Below are 16,095 nucleotides of genomic sequence, written 5' to 3'. Positions count from 1 at the left end.
GGTCTCAGATCCGCATTATTATATGGATAAACTCTATGTTGTGTAGAATATAAGTATTAGAGGCATCAGACCTCCAGGGTTCCTGCTCATTTTTAGATTAATTGTCAAGTGCTCAGGAGGCACAATCATCCAGAAAACTCACCAAGATCAACAGAGAGAAATAATCATCTACCCAAATTAAGAACTTCCCCTCTAGGATTGCATGAAATATTGAATGCATACAGATTTATGTTATTATGTAACAATTTTTTTGTGCAGTTATTTACATTCTTTAAAAGCTCGGAGGCATGATGTTTCTTCTTATACAAACAGTTGGAAATATGGGAGACACTGAAGCCCTAAATCATTATGCATAATTGCAAAAATGCATAGAAATTATGTTTTGTCTCTTTCGTTGTTTTTATTTTTCAGAAATTATCTATCATTTGCATTCATACAGCATATGTTTTTTTCTTTGTATTCTCTCTATTTAACTGCAGTGAAACTTCCCTCTTTGGACATAAATTTAGATTTAAAAACATGCACTTATTTTGTCACTATGTTGTCACTATTCTATTAAGGGGAAAAAACTGCTTTTGTCAGTAGGCTATGCTGTCAGTGGGCTTCTATTAGACCTTTCGGTGTTCTCTTTCAGTGCAGAGAGAACTATAGCCCTGTTAAGCCTGTAGGCTATTTATTGAGAATTAAATTAAATAAGTAAAACATTTCCATTCGTTGCAATCCTTTTCAATTTGCATATGAGAGGCTAACGTCTATGATCCACTAGACTACTTAGAGAGAACACCCTACACATTCTTTAGGGAACGCTTGCCCCCTGGTGTTTAAATTCGGAACTATATTTCTGTTTCTGTTTGTGGAAAACAATAATGTACAATTTATGGAAAGCACACTTGAAGAAAAACATAAAAACGCATTTTATGAAATAGTTTTAGTGCTAACTTGTAATCTGGGACTTTTGTAAACAAGTTGCGGATAGTATTTCCCTAAGCGGAACTCTTGATTCGTTATGTTTCCACACGACCATGAATCAGTCGCAGAATAGGGAAACATGTGAAGACTTTCTGATGTTATTTTACAACAATATAAATCAGTAGTGAGCTTCTGACTAACTTATAAGTCAGCTTGTCCCTGTTTGTTTGTTTGTTTGGGTGTGTGTACTTTAGCAGCAGTGCATTGTTTCGAGTTTGGAGAATAGCTAGAAAATTCCAAAAAGCTTTGACAGATTATTAATAATGTCTAAATCTGCGGTTCCTCTCCGAATTCTCTGTATTCATGGTTATCGACAGAATGCAAACTCCTTTAGAGAGAAGACAGGAGCTTTACGGAAACTATTAAAGAAACAAGTGGAGCTGGTGTATGTTAGTGCACCACACCAAGTTCCTGCTATTCAAAACGAAAGTGAGTATAAAACTGATAATATCTGCCTAGCATTAAGGCCCTTTCACACTGGACGCGATTTTGACGCACGAATAATTCGCGCGATGGGTTTATTTTTTGATCAGCTGTTTGTGTAATGAGCGCTTCCACACCGAACGCGAATGTGCTGAGGCGAAAAAACGACTTTTATTTTTTTCGCTTCGATGTCGATTTTTTTTTTTACTTTGCGGCGACAGAATAGGCTTCAGCTAATTCACATACTACAAGGACAACGATTTGAAAGACAATGTGTGGCGTAGCATTGCCAACCAACCGGTTTTCACGACTGTGAGTGTGTTGTGTGATAGTCCTGTGCTGTGTAGGCTAGCAGGCCAAACTACATTTGGGATAGAAAGCTAACACTATTATCGTCAAAGATAGAGACAGAGACCGTGTTTACTTTGAACACGTAACAAAATGCAGTGAGACTATTTAGGGCTGCTTTTAGTAGGCTATACTATACATTCTTTGTGTGATATTTCTAGTCGAATATTTGTGTGATATTTCTAGTCGAATGATTTTTAACTTACTTCGTGTGTTACATGTAATGTGTAGTTACATTACAAAACGCACTGTTGAAGACGCAAAAAAAAAAAACTGCACATAAGCATACTCCCCTTCAGACTTTCTGTTCTGTAAGATTGGGTGCACCCAAAACCTTCTTTTCTGTCTTTTAAATAAAATGAAAAGCTCGTCTTCACTGGATGCTATGACTATGACTGGATGATGATGATGATGATGATGATGTGTCCATGTTTTCTCAGCTGTCGGCGCGATTCGCGCGAAAGTTTTGGAATGTTGAAGCTCTCTGAACGTCACAGACGTCGCAAATTCGCGTCGCGGCTGATGTGAATGGTTTTGATGCGAACTATTCGCACACGAACTATTCGCTTTTTCGTTTCGCTTTTTCGTTACGCATCCGGTGTGAAAGGGCCTTACACTACCGGTTACACGTTTGGAATAATTAATATTTTTTTGTCATATGCTCACTAAGGCTGCGTTTATTTGATAAAAAAATACAGTAAAACAGTAGTATTGTGAAATAGGCTATTATTGCAAGTTAAAATAACAGTTTTCTATTTTATATCTTAAACTGTAATTTATTCCTGTGATGGCAAAGCTGAATTTTCAGCATCTCCAGTCTTCAGTGTCACATGATCCTTCAGAAATCATTCTAATACACTGATTTAGTGCTCAAGAAACATACCTTAAGCTATTATAATCAATGTTGAAAACAGTTGCACTGCTTAATATTTTTGTGGAAACTTTGACACATTTCCAATCAAGTTAAGAAAGTTTTTTTTTTTTATTATTAACACGTTACACCGTAAACACTTTTATTCAGCAAAGATGCATTAAATTAACAATGTTACAAAGCGATTTCTATTTCAAATAAATGCTGTTCTTTTGAGCTTTCTATTCATCATAGAATCCTGACATTCTGAATGGGTTATGCAAAAACTGATCTATTTCCTACATAAGTGTCGTTGTTGAATCTTTCTTCCTTATCTTACTTCTGCAAACAGCCAATCAGGAGCCAGAGAAGATGGCCAGCAGTGGTGAAGAAGACCAGAGGGGCTGGTGGTTCTCTGATGTCCAGGCACGAGGTTTTAATGCTAAGCAGGAGTGTGAGAGCAGCCTGGGTCTGGAAGAGAGTATAGAGGCTGTGAAAACTGCAGTGAAGGATCTCGGCCCTTTCGATGGCATCCTGGGCTTTAGTCAAGGTGCCGCCCTGGTGGCCATGCTGTGTGCCTTGCAAGAACAGAAAGTACAGCCTGATTTCAATTTCCGCTTTGCCATCGTGGTCGCAGGATTCCGCAGTGCCTGTTCCCAGCATCAGCGGTTCTACAAAGGACCGGTGCTAACAATCCCCTCTCTGCATGTGTTTGGACAGGATGACCGTGTAATTCCTGAGGAGATGAGCCGAGATCTGCTGCCAGCGTTTGATGGAGCTCAAATCCTCCTTCATCCTGGTGGACATTTTGTTCCGGCGAAATCCTCACACAGGCAGACATACCAAGACTTCCTTAAGAAGTTTCAGTGAGAAGATTACAGAATATGTGAGGGTTCCTGGAATAAATCAGGTCTACATAAAATGTACTAAGTGAATTATAGCTACATTGTAAAAAAGCCTTGCTCAAGGTCAGGTTTATTTATACACCCTTAAAAGCAACATGAGTGCTGCACTTAAAATGACACATCACTCTAAAATAGAAAGCATTAAGAAATGCTCAATTTAGAATTGTAACTACAATTATAAAAGAAAAAGGAGAGAAAAACTAAACATCAGACAAGTATAAAACATAATGTACTTACACTAAAGGCATAATCAAGTTACGCATAAGCCAGAGAAAATAGATATTTTGGAAATTGAAAGGTTAATAAAAGAATGTTTTACACTGTTCTCAGGGAAATGGTTACTTGAATAAAGACTTTCAGAAGTATGCAGTGCTGTTTCATTTTCCGTGACAGTGTCTGTTTAAAGGCTATTTTGGGGTTCAAATCAAGTTAGGCTCTGTGGCATGGTGTTTGCCACAGAAAAAAAAATTATGTAATATATATTTAATATAATGTATTTTTATTTGGAGTTTGTAAAAAAATAAACAATATTGCACAGAAATGCATGTAAAATGGAAGTCTATGCTGCAACTCCCTGGGGCGGGGTTTAACCCTGTAAAGCCTAACATATGAAATAGTCATAAAAATGGAACAGTTTATAGAATCAATGGACAAAGTATATACATAGACACACACATAGTGTGATATAGGGAAATGTGTAGCTCATACTTGAGGAAAAAACACCTGTTTTATTCAGAGCCCTGAGCAAAAATGTGCCATTTGGTGCAGTTGCTGATATTTATATGTAATTTTAATCAGTGAGATATTTATAACAGTATAGCAGACTACTTGCATAAATGTAGGTAAGATGATATTCAAATGCTTAGTTTTATGATCAATTCTCTGTAGGTTTTATTGTGGGGAGTAAAACATAATGCAATGCAATAAAATTATGATTGAGAGATAAACAAATAAATGTTCATCAAAAGTATGATGTGTTATATTTGATACATTTTTTATATGATTTTTCTAAAAATTAAAAGAAGAAGAAGTGATGTATGGATAATTAAGTTGCTTCAGTCCTGTTTGGATTCATTATAAAATTTTACTAACAGTATAAACGATATTCCTACATATTATTTTACAAAAAAATCAGAAAAGATTTCACAGCACAGTACCACAACCTGAAGAGGGATATTTTTTAAATTATACTAAAAGGCCTTTTACTTGCTAAAAAAGAATAAACAACAATCAAATGACATGTAGTACATTGTTTACAACAGTTATTTTCAGCAAAGTTTTGATCATATTGATAATTCAGAGTCTTTGGAAATTTTCGCACAAAATTTGATGCAGTATAGGCTTTAGGTTTATTTTATTAGGTTTATGTTATTATTTGTTAAAGTGCTTTATAAATTATTCAATAGAATAATGTGTGGTATTGGAGCTGTAAAATCCTATTGGTAGTGGGAAAGTATCTAGGTTACGACTGTAACCTCTGTTCCCTGAGAACAGGGAACTCGCACTGCTGTCAACAACATCATTGGGGAACACCCTGTGTCTGAAAAACTATCCAATCATGGCAATCTAATTTGACCGGCGACAGCCTGATGTCACTACTAGTGCGACCCAGAAGTATAAAAGGGGCGCCTAGAGAACGTGTCATCCACTTTCGCCTGAAGGGACTTTTCAGCAGGCATCTCCGAGGCAAGGCTAACGACGCAGTGTCTCGTTCCCTGTTCTCAGTGGTAGCCTAGACATTCCCTTTCGAAAGGGAACTCGCACTGCATGCGTCGATGACGCTATTGGGGACTGATGTACAATCCCACCATGCTGAGGGGAGTGCATGCCAATTATGGCTCGTGACAAAACGTAAGAACTGGCAGTTTCAACCTGAAATGCCAAGAACACACTCCCCCTTCCGGTCACATACTCACATAGTCAGTGACATTATTCCCTACGGTCACTGCCCAAGCTATAAGCCTCAAAGAGGCCTCCAAACACGGAAAAGCCTACCAAGGCCGCTCAAGGGCTTGAAACCAAAAGCTTCCATGGAAGGGGTTCCGATGGCCAGGGCATCCGAAAGGAGTCCCATCCAGTCACTTTCTGAGGGGGACATTGAGTCAACCCTACATGCCACCAGGGAGGCTGACCTGATCAAGTTTACTGACCTAGTCTTTCCAACAACCTGTCTGTTTTCCTAAACAGAGTCTCTCACAAAAGCCAATAGTTTCTTATGAAACCGGAACATAGAGACGGGCATCCTGAAGAGTAGAACTCAGCATAGCACTCTATAACCCTTGCAAATGAGGGGAGTAGCTCTTCTCAATCCTGGATCTACATAGTGCTATGAAACATTGTGGAGGCTGGGCACTCTAACAAGGGACCCTAGCCTCCAGCTCTAGGGCTAATATAACAGGGAGTTCTCATGAGAGTCCTTCAACCTTATAACCAGACTTAGGGTAGCTAGGAAAATTCTACATACATAGTGAAGCCACCTTCAAGGAGGCCTGTGAAGGCCTTCTACTTGATAGCGATACTTGTTAGCAGAACTAGCCTCAGATATCATAGGTGTACTCACAGAAATACTCTGGGCCCGGTTTTTCCTACTTTACATTGCCAATGGACAGTGTACTCAGCTAGAGCGCTATCGACCCTTTAAACAAGGGGAGTACAATCTTACGCTACCTGACTATCGAGGAGGCATATAGAAAGGCCTACAGCTTCAATTATCAACAGCGTCAGCCCTTGGCATGCTCAGGCTCTAAGGGAGTGTACTCAAACTCGTCCCAATGTCAAGTCACCTTTATTTATATAGCGCTTTTTACAGTACAGATTGTATCAAAGCAGCTTCACAGTAATAACATGAAAATAATACAACAAAGTTTGTTTCTAGAAGAAAACTGCGTCATCGTCCACCCTAAGTAAGGCAGATCAATAATATTGTTGAATATTAAATGTCCCCAACTAAGCAAGCCAAATGGGAGGGAGTACTAAAGTGAGCCCCAGTGGTGTAGGGCGAATAAACTAAAAAAGCTTCTAGCAGATTGTCTCCAACAAACTCCTAGTACACATGCCTAAGCCAGATATTAAGGCAGCCCTCGTGGAGATGGCACTTGAAGATCCTATGTCTGAAGTTCCAAGTCTCAAACCAACTCTCAGAAGTGAGAGGAGACCTGCTTTACAAATACAAAGTGGCTATCCAGGTGGTCCGATGCGGGCCAACACTTGGTTGGTCTATCTGGAGCTTTATACAAAGCGGTGGCCTCAGGAGAAAAAAAAACAAATGGGAGGAAGCCATCTCACGCTAAACAGAATCAGTTTGAAGCTCTCATGCACGATGGCCTCACTAGAGATTTCTCTGTGCGATTAATCCAACCTGTACCGCACTGGGTTACCAAGATTGGCATCACCTACTACATAAACCTGACGACTCTAACACAAGTGGAGGCCTATGAAAAGGTATACAAGCCTACCTATAAAAAAAAGAGGAACTTCAGGGCCCTAATTCCTAATTCTAATATTTTCCTATTCTTTCAAACATACCACTTAAAACTTTCTAAACAGGGATCTAAAGCAGGGTTCCTCAAACTCGGTCCTGGAGGGCCGCTGTCCTGCACAGTTTAGCTCCAACCCTGACCAAACACACCTAGCTATGAGTTTCTAGTGATCCTGAAGACATTGATTAGCTTGCTCAGGTGTGTTTGATCAGTGTTGGAGCTAAACTCTGCAGGACAGGACCGAGTTTGAGGAACCCTGGTCTAAAGTATAACAACCTTATATAAAGACCTACCAAGATCATCCTGCTGCTCATAGAGCGGCGGTCTAAATTCTATTCTTTGAACGAAGGCCTACCACCCAAAAGCTAGAAAGGACACGCTCACTACCAAGCCCCACTCCGGACCTTCAGAAGCATTCCGTTTAATGGGAAAATATCATCATCGGTCCAGGCCTGAGGCCTCAAGCACCTCGGGTAAAGAAAATAGGGGGGAGAGGAAGAAGAGAGGAGAGGGTAGATGTTATTCACCCTCAGAGGAAGGGGATCCCTCACTGACGCTGGGAGCGCCTGTGTTGGATCCCCCCCCTCGGATCCCTCTTCTTCCTTGAGTCGCACCTTCTCTGCGACCTACTCCTTTTTGGAGGAGGAGCGCGGGAGGTGACGCTGAACCTCTGGCCCTGTCTCCGATCCTCGAATCGGGATGGGCCAGGCCCCCCTGGCTGTCTGGGTGTGGATTCGTATCGCAGCTGAATGCATGATTTAAATGAAGAAACCGGGGGATCGAGGAGAAAACCCTTTTCTTTCTCCCCAATGTCAGCCAGGTTCAGCTACAGATGTCGCTCCGCGGCCACCATCGGTTTGTCTGGTGACCCGAAGAGCCAGATCTGTGGTACGGCGCTGCTCGTCCACTGCGTCAGGGGAGAGACCCTGCCTTTTATCCAAATCCTTTCAGCAGGTTGGCTTGGTATGCCTGTAACACAGACATCGTGTGTAAGGCAGCCCCAGCCTGACCTGCTGCCACATATGCCCTGCCATTCAAGCGAGATGTCATCTTGAGTGGCTTGGAAGGCAGGGCCGGAGCTTTTAGTGCCGATGCTTCTCCAGCAGCGAGATCAATTGGGGGCATCGACACATACCCATGTTCACGCATCCCCTCGACATCAGCGTAGTTTGCCCGCTGCTGATGATGGATGCGTGCAGAATATGGGTTCTTCCATGCCTTCTTGATCTCAGTATGCAGATCAGGAAGGAATGGAAGGCTCATGGGAGCTGGGGAGTTATGGTCAGAAAGGACCGCTCATCCAACCTGCCGTGAACAGGTCCTTCCTTCACGCGCTCCCACGGCAGCTGAAGCCTCGCTGAACACCCAACAGCTCATCATACACGGGGCAGGAAGACTGTGAGGGTTCAGGTTGTACCTCCTCTTCACCCTCATCAGCCCTCTCCTGCTCTCTCGGGCTAGGTGCCAGCAGAGCACTTGCTGCTGGATCAGAGGATGTAAGAGATAACACATCCTCATCCAGCAACTCACCCTCACGAGCTTCTGACAGGCGTGAGAGAGAAACGCCTCTCTCAAACTCATCAGCGAGCTCCATCTGGGAACCCCATGATCCGAGACTCCGCAGTAGCTCAGCACGAGCGGGACCCGAACTACTGGGCCCAGATGCCTGTCCCTCTTCCCTCGAGAAGAGGGCCAGACGAGAGCGGAGTTTTCTAAGCGGAAAACTCTCACATTCTGCACAATCAGATCCCTCAAGAGCTTATCGTGCGTGCTCTTCGCCCAAACAGTAAACGCACAAGTCGTGTGTGTCATCTGGTGTCAGAAACCTGAGACACGGATCTACACACTTCTTGAAACGCTTGTTTTCACTTGCCGTAATTCTTACCATTTTCAGGTGATTGAAAATCATACAAAACTGTCCCTGAAGACGAAAAGAGGATGACAGAGGCGCCCCTTTTATACTTCCGGGTTGCACTAGTAGTGACGTCATAGGCTGTCGCCGGTCAAATTCGATTGCAGTGATTGGATAGTTTATCAGACATCGGTTCACATGGAGGGCGTTCCCCAATAGCATCATCGACGCAGTGCGAGTTCCCTTTCAAAAGGGAACTGTTCTGGGTGATGAACTTGAATCTTCAGAATATTCAGTTGGCAGGTGCAGTAGCTCCAGTTTTCAGTGAGTGTGTGTGTGTGTGTTTCACCCTGCAGCTGTTTATCATTTTGATTCCTCTGTCAGTGTCTGTGTGTGTGTTTGTGCGCGCAATTAGATTGGGAACTCTGTGTTCTCATGTAGCTTAAAGGAAGTTTGGCGGCCCAGGATTGCATTCATGATGATTTCCAGATGTTTGTGGAAGGCACTCCTCTTTTCTCTCTCACTCTTTCCAATGTATCCAGAGCGCCTCCACACCTTCCTTGACCCGATCTCTCGCGTTTCCTTTACTTTTTTCTCACTCTCCCTGTCTCCATCCCTCTCTTATTCTTGTAAACGGCAATAAAACAGCTACACATTAGGTTGATTTGTTGTTTTAAACAGTTCACATTGCATCAGTACACTAAAAAAATGTAAGCCTTTTTTCAAGATTTACACATTTCAATTAGCCTAGGCTACACTTTAAAGATAAATGCTTTTTTTTTTTTTTTAAGTACAATCAACTTGGATGTTTAAGTAATTTCAACTTAAATTACATTAAAATGACTTAAAAATTTGTTGAATCTTGTATAACTTATAAAAAAAAACTTGTTTTAATTAGTTAACAAAATGTAAAAACAAAGAGATTTACAGAGCCCTTAAAGGGTTGTGATGGGGGGGAATGAAATGGAAGGAAAACTCCAATTTCTTCCATTTATTTTGATATGATTATTTTATAATTGTTATAGTATATAGAAATATTTATATAATTTTGTTAACACCAATACCACGCCAAAATGATCATATTTTAAAGCCTTTTTTTTCCTCTTCATTTGTTTTTCCCCTCTTTCTGTCAGTCCCTCCCACATAATTCGTCCTTTTTTTCTGTTCTCTCCTTCTCAGTGCCACGTGTCTCTTTCTCCACTCAAACACATGGTTTTGATAAATGGAAGACAAGAGAAGAGGAGAAACACAAACTCCCTCTTGCCAGTAAGTTTTACAACAGCTCGGTGACTCCCGGCCTCAGGAATCCTGGACTTGCGCAACAGTCGTGGCCAGGGGTGAGAGAGAGAGAGTTGTGTAAGAAATGTCTGGAAAAGAAGGGTGTGAGAGGTGCATCGGGCTGTATTTTGACTCTGGTGGGCTATAGTAGCAGGCAAAGGGATGCCAGCAACCTGTGTTAAAAGTAACAGGAGGTCTTTTTTTTTTTTTTTTTTTTTTTTTTCATCTGAGGAATGAGGAAGGCGTGGTTTTGAGAATGTAGGCGGGGCTACAGCGTGTTTTTATAAGAGTAGAAGGACTCAGTAGTTTCATCCTGCTCCGTTAAACTATCTTTTGCGTTCTCTCATCCTGAAAGCTGACTTATATGGACTATATCACACTGTCTCTGAACTTTTACCTTTATTTTTCTGGAAATCTACATCTTCATGGGAGATTTTGAGGAGTGATGCGTTTGGACAAGTGGTGATTTGGGGTGTCTACTAATCACACATGTTGGAGTCATGTATGTATTGTGCTGTACAGACACGCATGATCTCATTTCAAAGATATTTTGTGGTAAAATGAAGCTAAAGAGTGTAATCATATTAGAAAGGTTTATGTAGCCTACAGTATGAATACATACCTGTATATGATGTATTTATGTATATGAATATGTATTTGTATATGCATATGCCTATTCATACTGTAGGTGAAATGTTGCTTTGGAGTGAATCAAAACCATTATATGTAACTTTATATAATATTTGAAGAAGACAGAAAGATACGTATGAGGTTTCCCAGAAGAGCAGAAGAAGTTAAATTCCAGGAAATGTGTTATGGTGAAGAGGTCACTGAGAAGACCCTGCTTTGCTGGTGTGGCCGGACTGACCAATCAGATCTCAGCAGTGACAGAGAGTGTGGAGGGAGTTTCCCAAGGAATGGATTATTTAACCTAAAGAACAGCTATGATGTCACTGTTGAAGCACATGGTGCATATTTACAAGCAAAGAGCAAGACAGGATGTTTTTTTTTGTTTGTTTTTTTTTTTTTTAATTGAGTTTAGGGGTTGCTGTGGTTTTGTTTTGTAACTAGGATTCTTTTTTTCTTAGCGAGTCAGACAGTGTCTTATACCCAGGAATTCAGGAATTCATCCAGCTGAGTGTGGTTTGAGTTACTTATTATTTATTTTCAGCCTGATCTAAACACGGTCCTGCTGCTTCTTGGTTTTCCTGTTTATGTGAACAGTGCACACCATAAGCCAGATGGTTGCACTTGATTTTACGGTACAGTACGTGCACTTTCAATGTACTTACCCAAGAAAGTACGGAGTAATATAAGGTAACTACATGGGTTGAAGTTAGGTTTAGGGGTAGGTTCAGGACTAGTACCTAGTTTTCACCCAGTTATTGTAATTACTACAGTAAATATATGTACATGAGAAACAGGACTGTAAAATAAAGTTCTTTCTTTCTTTCTTCTGAGCTTGCAGGAACTCTCTGTGCTATCATTGGTAAGAACTACAAAGTTTTGGTGAAGAGGATCTGAACATAACCCTTCAAATTCTTGAGGTTTGGCTGTTCCTTCTTGTGAATCTAGTTGTTACAGGGGCAAATTTGGGTCAAGTGGAGGTGGAGATGAATTAACGCCTATACTTTCCATTTCTAATCATTGCTTTTAATGCATATGGCCAATTAGTGTTTTTAATTTTTGTTTTTAAAATGGATAGAATTTATGGGTGTGCGTGCGTGCGTGCGTGCGTGCGTGCGTGCGTGCGTGCGTGCGTGTGTGTGTGTGTGGGTGTGTGTGTGTGTGTACAATGCCCTTAGCCCTGAACAGTAAGAGTTTATGTGCTGAGGTTCCAATATCAGCACATGGTCTCTTACTTGTAGGGAAAAGAGTCTCTATCGACTTCTCATCACGTTGTTTCAAAGTAAGTATTCGCTTTATTTTGGCAAATCAACATTTACATTTAATCTTTGAGAAACAAATGAAGAATGTCACAAAATGATCATACAAGAGGCAACAATATTTAGAAATGTCAAGAGAAAGCTTGTAATACAGAAACTAGAACATAAAAAATGCAGAAGAACAGAGAAAATAATTTTTTTTTATGTAAATGTATGTTTTGGAAATACTTTTATTTATTGTCGCCTGGTTAATGATGAAATGTAATGATCAACCATATGTATACAGGCTAGACAACTCTGGCCAAGATTTGCATCCAGCCCAAGAACAAAATATTTAATTTAATGAACACAAAGTGGCATCATTTAAAATATTAGAAACCAAAACATGGGACATTGTCTTTGGATGCCGAGATTATATGTAATTTAATTTTCATATAAACATTTCTGAATATCATTTCTTTCTATTACTTGCATGACAATTGTTTGTTTTGTGCAACTACAGACTCTCTCCTCCAGAGGGCGACATGCGAGTTCTATTTCTTTAGCATTTGGGCCATATTCTATTGCACACCACTAAAAATGTCTGCAGATCAAAACTCATTTTGACAAGACATCCCTGTTAATTTATTATTTGTTCATTTTACTCACTAAATTCACCAAAACACCTGTCCTGCTGTCCCAGATGGCACTGGAACCGGTAAAAAAAAATTATGTATGGCTTTCATCAATTACACATTCAACATATTCTGTCACTCTATCCTAATTAAAACTGCTTCTCCCTGTTCCACAGGAAATTGTCTGGAAAAAAAGGAGCAATCATTGGCACTTCGCATTAGAATGAATCACTTGGCCATCAGGAAACGAAGTGAATCATCAGGAAAACATTTTATATTCTGGTACAGTACATGAATCAATTACCACAGAAAACAAATCTGTTTGTATCGAAGTGTTTAATGTATGTTGTTTTCTGTCAGAAATCAAACTGTATCACATGTTTTCAGCAGGCAAAGATAGAGAAAAACAGTCTTTCAATAGAGTTTCAGAAGGAGGGAAGGATATAAATAAATAAAGTGAGACTTTGACCTACTTTCCAAAATCAAATCATTCTGTAAGTTCTTCCTAGCAAATCCCTCACCATGTTACAGTTTCATGTGCGTTCTGGTCACGCACATGAAACATAATGAAGCCTGCTAGTCACAATTATGCTTCCAGTTGTCGCTATAACACCTGCCCCTTGGCGACCATGGCTGTAGACTGTTACCACGTGCCAGCGCTACAGTAACAATCTAAAGCCACGGTCACCATGGAGACAGCAGAGGGGGTGTTGGCATGGTAACTGGAAATAGTGCTCTCCTATTGGCTTGTTAGATGAAACGACAAGCCTCCATAGCACAGGACTCCCCCAATACAGGCTCAGATATACGCAACTGTTTGCCGTCACAGCCGAGTATCTCTGATGTATGTGTGCGTGCACATTTTCACAGCCTTTCCTATGAAATCCAACGGAAGTTATCCAGATGATAGGCTAAATCGGGCTAGGTCTGGTATTCAAATGTGTATTTGTGATGCTGGAGCCAGACTTCAGTAGCCATGACTGTAGACTGTTACTGTACTGTTGGACTCCATAAGCAGTAAGCAGTCTAGAGCCAAGGTCATGAAGTGCTGGCATACTGGCAAAGACTCTCATTACAGCCATGCTGGGCAAGACCTGGAAGAATTCGGCTCACTGAGGGAGAGATAGAACAGCTACTGCAAGTAAAAAGAAGTGTTACAAAAACAGGATTTATTAAACACCTATAATATGTATAAGGTGTATAGATAAAAAAAAATATCATAACTATTCTTTACGCCCATGAATGATGCATAACACGGTTTATTTCATTAGAAGGGCCGTGGTTTGCCCAAGCAGAAAATTCTCGGGAACATTGATTCCCATGAGCACCGCTGCTGGGACAGTGAGGTAGTCAGATGCTGGCTTGAACCCCTTTGAAAGTCATTTTCAATTATATTTTATTATGCATACAACACCTTATCCTCGTTTATTTTAGTGACTGCCCAATGTTAGACTGCTTAATTGTGTTCAGTTTTGAGAAAGGAGGAAGCAGCATTGACAAAACACTAACCGCTGTCCATGGTGCTGAAACACACGTTTACTCTGCTTCATTCCATTGAACCCATTTAATATAGCAGTCCTAGGTAACAGATAAATATATGACTGATTAAGTTATTAACCCTAGATTCATTTAAAAAGAAATATTTTCCATTGCACTACACTTCAAACTATACAGTTCACCCTAAAATGAAAAGAAGTTAGGGAGAATACAATGACCTGACAACCTCAGTCACCATTCACTTTCACAGCATATTTGTACATACAAATACAGTGAACGCTGAATGATATTGTACCAAACATCTCCTTTTGAGTCCCACGTGAAAAAAGTGAGTGAATAATTATCATGATAATCATTTTTGTATGCACTGTTCCTTTAAGAGTTAAAATACATTTTGTGTAGCCTACTTGTTTCAGCTACTCAAAATATTAGTCATTAGTGTCGTTGGCTGTGCTAATTCAATTGTTCAGTCATTAATTTACAAAGAATGAATAAGGTGTCTTCATTGAATGAAAACGGATGCCCACTCCCTTCTTTAACACCCCCGCGAAAAATAAAATGTTTGTGCTGCAGTCATTTGTGTGTGTGTGTGTTTGTATCTGAGCGCGCGCTGTCTCTTTAAAGGGTTACAGTAGGTGACTACGAATCATCCACAAAGTGCGCAAGAGTGACGCAGACCTGACTTCAACGCCTGAATACACGTCACAGAATCTGTGTAGAAAAAAAGGTGAGCGGAAACATTAGGTAGGAAGGAAATTCATAGCATTCAGTAAAGAGGGGAGGGAGGAGGGAGGTAGAAAAAAAACGACTGTTGAATAGAAAGGCAAAAAATAAAAACGATGGTTAGTGGAGGTACTAGGGCATCAACCGGAGAGAAAGGGGAAGGTGGTGTTGCCACGTCCAGCTATTATACGCGACTTTGTGCTTGTTTTTTTTTTTTTTTTTTTTTTTTTAAGGTTTAGAATAGGTACAATCGCGAATTTTGAGCTTGACTGCTTCGTCGTTACTGTGTAAAGTGTGTCTCCATCTCTGTAAATGATGAGGCTTTTCAGATAAACGGCAGGAGAAATAGTTCCTATCGTACAAAAGTGCGTTTTTATCTAGACGTTTATTATACGGAATAATTGCCATGCTATTTAAAAGGGTTTTTTTTTTTTTTTTTTTTTTACTAAGATCTGGCAACGCTGCGCGAGACGACAACATGCAGTTCATCTCTACCGGAAATCTCCACGAGAGAGTTTACAGCGAAGATTCGGGTGGTATTGTACATTTAGATGACTTACAGCGACATTCAATTATAGACTTGTTGCACTAAATACATATTAATTCCAGAAATGTACATAGCATTTTTAACCTATTGTCATTCCCGAATAGTCAATATGCTAATTAAGCTTATTAATAATAAATCACAACTTCGCAAATTCATCTTCTACGATAAAAAGTTAATAATTAAAAAAAAAACATATTATTTAATTGAACTTGTGAACGCAACCTTTTTACAGCAGCACCTGCATTATTAGACTGTTCCCTTTAAAGGGTCTTCATGCTGCCCACGTGCGAAAAAAGTGAGTCACACTGCAGTAAGTTTCAGGTCGTCTGCAATATGCCGTACATCTTTTAATAAACACGCATAAAAATATTATCTGAGTGGGGGAAAAAACTTCTAAGACTTGTATTTGGCAACCTTCAGGTCATTTTTAAACGAACTTCCTGGCTCTCACCGTGCCATTTTCAACCAAACAGTGTCAAATCACACTTACCTTGAAATATAGGAGTCCTTGTCAAAAATGCAGTCGAATTTATGACGGCTGTCCGTTTTCTAGCACCTTGTCTGTGAGATGTTGGCGCTCCAGTAGGATGGCACGGTGTACTGCGTAATGAGAAGTTCTTTCTCGCCTGAGTGTCTCCATATGGACCACTGTCTACACTCGTCACGCTCGTCTCGTCTTCTTTTTCCTGGTAGAAACAAGCAGCTCTCAAGCGCTGTTCCATCT

General features: G+C 40.4%; 2 protein-coding genes across 5 annotated transcripts in view; both read left to right on the top strand.

The window, feature by feature from the left end:
• The first annotated feature begins 1,014 nt into the window (after window positions 1-1,014).
• Window positions 1,015-3,912, top strand: ovca2 (OVCA2 serine hydrolase domain containing). Its single transcript, XM_081355289.1, has 2 exons — window positions 1,015-1,398; window positions 2,943-3,912. Exons 1-2 carry the CDS (start codon window positions 1,233-1,235, stop codon window positions 3,458-3,460), a joined length of 684 nt encoding a protein of 227 aa, XP_081211415.1. The 5' UTR covers window positions 1,015-1,232; the 3' UTR covers window positions 3,461-3,912.
• Window positions 3,913-10,488: 6,576 nt separating this feature from the next.
• smg6 (SMG6 nonsense mediated mRNA decay factor) overlaps window positions 10,489-16,095 on the top strand; it is a 29,491-nt gene continuing 23,884 nt past the window's right edge. The window contains exons 1-6 of one of the 4 annotated variants that reach the window (XM_081354323.1): window positions 10,489-10,606; window positions 11,573-11,651; window positions 12,673-12,702; window positions 12,781-12,886; window positions 14,726-14,828; window positions 15,275-15,360. In XM_081354323.1, the coding sequence (XP_081210449.1) occupies window positions 15,303-15,360 (58 nt within the window). In that variant the 5' untranslated portion in view covers window positions 10,489-10,606; window positions 11,573-11,651; window positions 12,673-12,702; ... (1 more) ...; window positions 14,726-14,828; window positions 15,275-15,302. Of the gene's footprint in view, window positions 10,607-11,567; window positions 11,652-11,971; window positions 12,703-12,780; window positions 12,887-14,725; window positions 14,829-15,274; window positions 15,361-16,095 lie in introns of those variants that run through there. The other 3 variants (XM_081354324.1, XM_081354322.1, XM_081354325.1) reach the window with 3 other exon arrangements.

The sequence above is a fragment of the Scardinius erythrophthalmus genome (assembly GCF_964197995.2).
Source record: "Scardinius erythrophthalmus genome assembly, chromosome: 23".
Taxonomy (NCBI): Eukaryota; Metazoa; Chordata; class Actinopteri; order Cypriniformes; family Leuciscidae; genus Scardinius; species Scardinius erythrophthalmus.
The sequence above is the reverse complement of the archived record's forward strand: the minus strand, read 5'-3'. Positions and strand labels throughout refer to the sequence as shown.

Bases quoted from the DNA above. Each gene is read 5' to 3' on its own strand.
- ovca2 (XM_081355289.1), top strand. From the start codon at position 1,233: ATGTCTAAATCTGCGGTTCCTCTCCGAATTCTCTGTATTCATGGTTAT. The intron at 1,399-2,942 runs GTGAGTATAAAA...TTCTGCAAACAG, and splicing joins TCCTGCTATTCAAAACGAAA to CCAATCAGGAGCCAGAGAAG.